The sequence below is a fragment of the Plasmodium cynomolgi genome, chromosome 12 (genome assembly GCF_000321355.1).
Source record: "Plasmodium cynomolgi strain B DNA, chromosome 12, whole genome shotgun sequence".
In the NCBI taxonomy this organism is placed as follows: Eukaryota; Apicomplexa; class Aconoidasida; order Haemosporida; family Plasmodiidae; genus Plasmodium; species Plasmodium cynomolgi.
In genome coordinates this window covers 2191795-2194836 of record NC_020405.1, presented here as the reverse complement: position 1 = coordinate 2194836, position 3042 = coordinate 2191795, and the positions used below count along the sequence as shown (strand labels likewise).

The window sequence follows — 3042 nt, the reverse complement described above, 5'->3', positions numbered from 1 at the left end:
TTTTTTTTTTTTTTTGTACATTAATATTTTAGACAAATATTACACATAATAAGTGCCAAAAAAGGTTAGATGTTCTCTATTTTACAAAATTTGTTGATTAAGCGAAAATTAAGTATTTTAAAAGACAGTAATACCAAATATTTTGCATATTAATCATTATCAAAATGTAATTAGCAAATTAAATTGAAAGGATAATAAAATATGATGTGTAAAGGAAACTTGCAAACTGTACATTTGCAATTACTTTTTTCCATGGTCGCGGTTTGCCTGGTTTGCTGAATGATCATCTATTGCATTACTACCCATGCTTTCCTCATTAATGAACTCTTGTACGAGGATTGCAAGAAAATCTTCTTTGGACTGTTCCCAGTCTGCTTTCTTGCATTCGTCTAGGACTTCTAATTGGATATCAATAATGGTGCATCGATGGACGTGTTTTGGGGCAGCTCTTTTCTTTGGCGTAGATCTAGGTTGTCGTTTCTTCATCATGCTGTATCTATAGGAAGTGCGTGATGTGCTATGTTCTGGTTATTGAATGTGGTCTATGATTTGTTCTTCCGAAAGGGGAGTGGAGGTAATTTGTTCTTCCGAAGGGGGAATGGAGGTGATTTGTTGTATTTTTCCATATCTTCTCCTGCTACCAAGGAGTCCGAATCACTAAAGCAAGAAAAAAATAGGGGAAAGAACATTGATGAATAATGTTGTAACAATGATGATTCCTTTGTGGGAATAATGACAACAGTCATGCATAGGCAGTGTTATGCTGTAATTACCTTCCAAAGGAAGAAGAGGATGAGGAAGATGCCGATTAAGATAGGGATTAATGGAATATATGGGATAATAGGATCGTGGGGATGAACCGGGATGATAGGATGAACTCCATCACCACCTTCTTTAGGTGTAATTCCACCTGATGGTGTACTTGGTAATTCTGAATCATTCGATTTATTTATTTCTGGGGTCGAAGTTGTGGAAGTAACAGCATTCCCTTGTGTACCTTTACCTGTTGTTGTTGTTGTTGAACCAGATGTTACCTGACCATCACCATTCGGTTGACTCTTAGCAGCAGGGGGATCAGGTTGCACAATAACACTTTGATTATTGGACTGCACTTTCCCATTTTCCTCTGGTTTCTGTTCAACAGTATTACCTCGGGCATTACCTTCAGCAGAAACCTTGGGACCAGCGTTGACGGCCTTACCACCATCAGAACCACCTTTACCAGCGCCACAAACTCCACCATCTGCCTCAGCCTGAGTAGGTTGTCCACCGGGAACAGCGCCGGGACCACTATCACCAGGGACCCCAACAGCCATACTCTGATCACCGGCACCAGCACCTTCTCCAGTAGCATGTTGTCCACCTTGTCCGCTTTTACCAAAAGTGTCAGGTTGTCCATGGCCTGCACTGTGAGGTTCCTTAACAACACCTTTAACTCATTTCCCACCACCAACACCAGCACCCGGAACTTGGGAACCAGCCTCACCCTTGGAATCATCAGCAGGAGCAGGAAGACTGGGACCTTTGGGACCATCTTTTGTATTACGGAAACCAGAGGCACCACCAACATTTGGAGGGATATCCACACCTGGAGCAACATCCACGCCTTTCCCGCTTTTGTCGGTAGCATCGACACCATCGGAAGTGGAAGCAGGTTTGGTACTATCGACAGTTGTACTTTTACCAGTATCAGCAGTAGGACCAGCAGTAAGACCAGAAGTAGCATTAGAGGGTTATTGTCCAGGACAAAAGTCGCCACCACGGTCTTGTCCCTTAGGATCTTCTCCTTTACCGGGAACAGTATCACTTGAACCATCTTTTCCAGGAGAACCAGGGGGACCACTGTTGATGAATGGCGCTTGTGATCCTGATACATCCTTGGATGTCTTCTGAACTTTGGTTCCTCCATTATCAGTAGTGTCCGGATTGTCAGTTTTAACAACAGGTTTTGTAGTAGCGGGCTTCGTAGCGGCGGTTTTGGCGGCTTGTGGTCTCGGAGCCTCAGGTTTAGTTGTAGTCGTGGGCGACGAGGAAATGGAAGACGATAGAGTTCGTTGTTCAGTTTTCTTTTCCCCAGGTTTCTCCTCCTTACTTCCAACGGAGTCTTGAGTATCCTGCACTTTAGATCCTTCCTTCGGTGGAGGCGCTGGGCGCGCGAGAATGGATTTTCGTGTTTCCTTTACTATATTCTCTAACGATCGATTATGTTTTTCTAAATTCTCCACATCATCCAAAAATTTCATTTCCTCCTTATTCCTTGCATGATTATTATTACTATAATGCTTTGTGATTAAATTTTTATATATTTGCCTATATTCCTCTTTCCGCTTATCATACTCTTCTTTTTCACTTGGAAAATTATCAAATGATGCAATTATATCCTTCAACTTTGACTTGATTAAATCTATAATTATACCTATAACAGAGGCTCTGTCTTCATCCGCACTATCCTTTTTTTTGTAAATGCATTTAATTATATTATTACTTCCATGAAAACTTGAGTGTACAGCATTCACTGCTTCATAAACGTATTCAATAACATCCTTCGGTATACAATGTGAATTCTTGAAATACATTATAAATATCATCCAAATTTTACAATATATATAAGAATCCAAATTTCTCCTTCCTTCATTGAATTGATTCTTAATGTCCGATCTGTACATTATCCCTCAAGCTTTCATTAGGAATTTGCATAAAGCCTCGTAATCCTTTATATCATTAACTCCGTGTCCTTCCACAGTGTCCTTGCATAAAGAATAAAACTTCGTAACCTAAACATCATCATTTTTGTTATTCTTATAATTTGAAAATTCGTCAAACCTTCCTGCTATTTGTCTCCTAAGTTCACCTTGTATATAAAAAAAATGTATATATAATTATTCCATTCATTCAACTTATTTACTTCTGATTTTTTGAAAACAATATGACATTCTTAACTATTGTATATATTTTATAAAAAACTTTAAATTATATTATACCCTTTCTTTAAAACTTGTTATTAATAGATTTAAAGCAAAATCACTCATGATAACTTCATCA

The 3042-nt window shown here is 39.0% G+C and overlaps 1 protein-coding gene across 1 annotated transcript; it reads right to left on the bottom strand.

Moving 5' to 3' along the window:
- Positions 1–1030: 1030 nt before the first annotated feature.
- Positions 1031–2666, bottom strand: PCYB_125970 (hypothetical protein; the record flags this gene model as incomplete). The annotated part of the gene is made up of 2 exons (XM_004223930.1): positions 1031–2132; positions 2197–2666. 2 exons carry the CDS (start codon positions 2664–2666, stop codon positions 1031–1033), a joined length of 1572 nt encoding a protein of 523 aa, XP_004223978.1.
- Between the last annotated feature and the right edge of the window lie 376 nt (positions 2667–3042).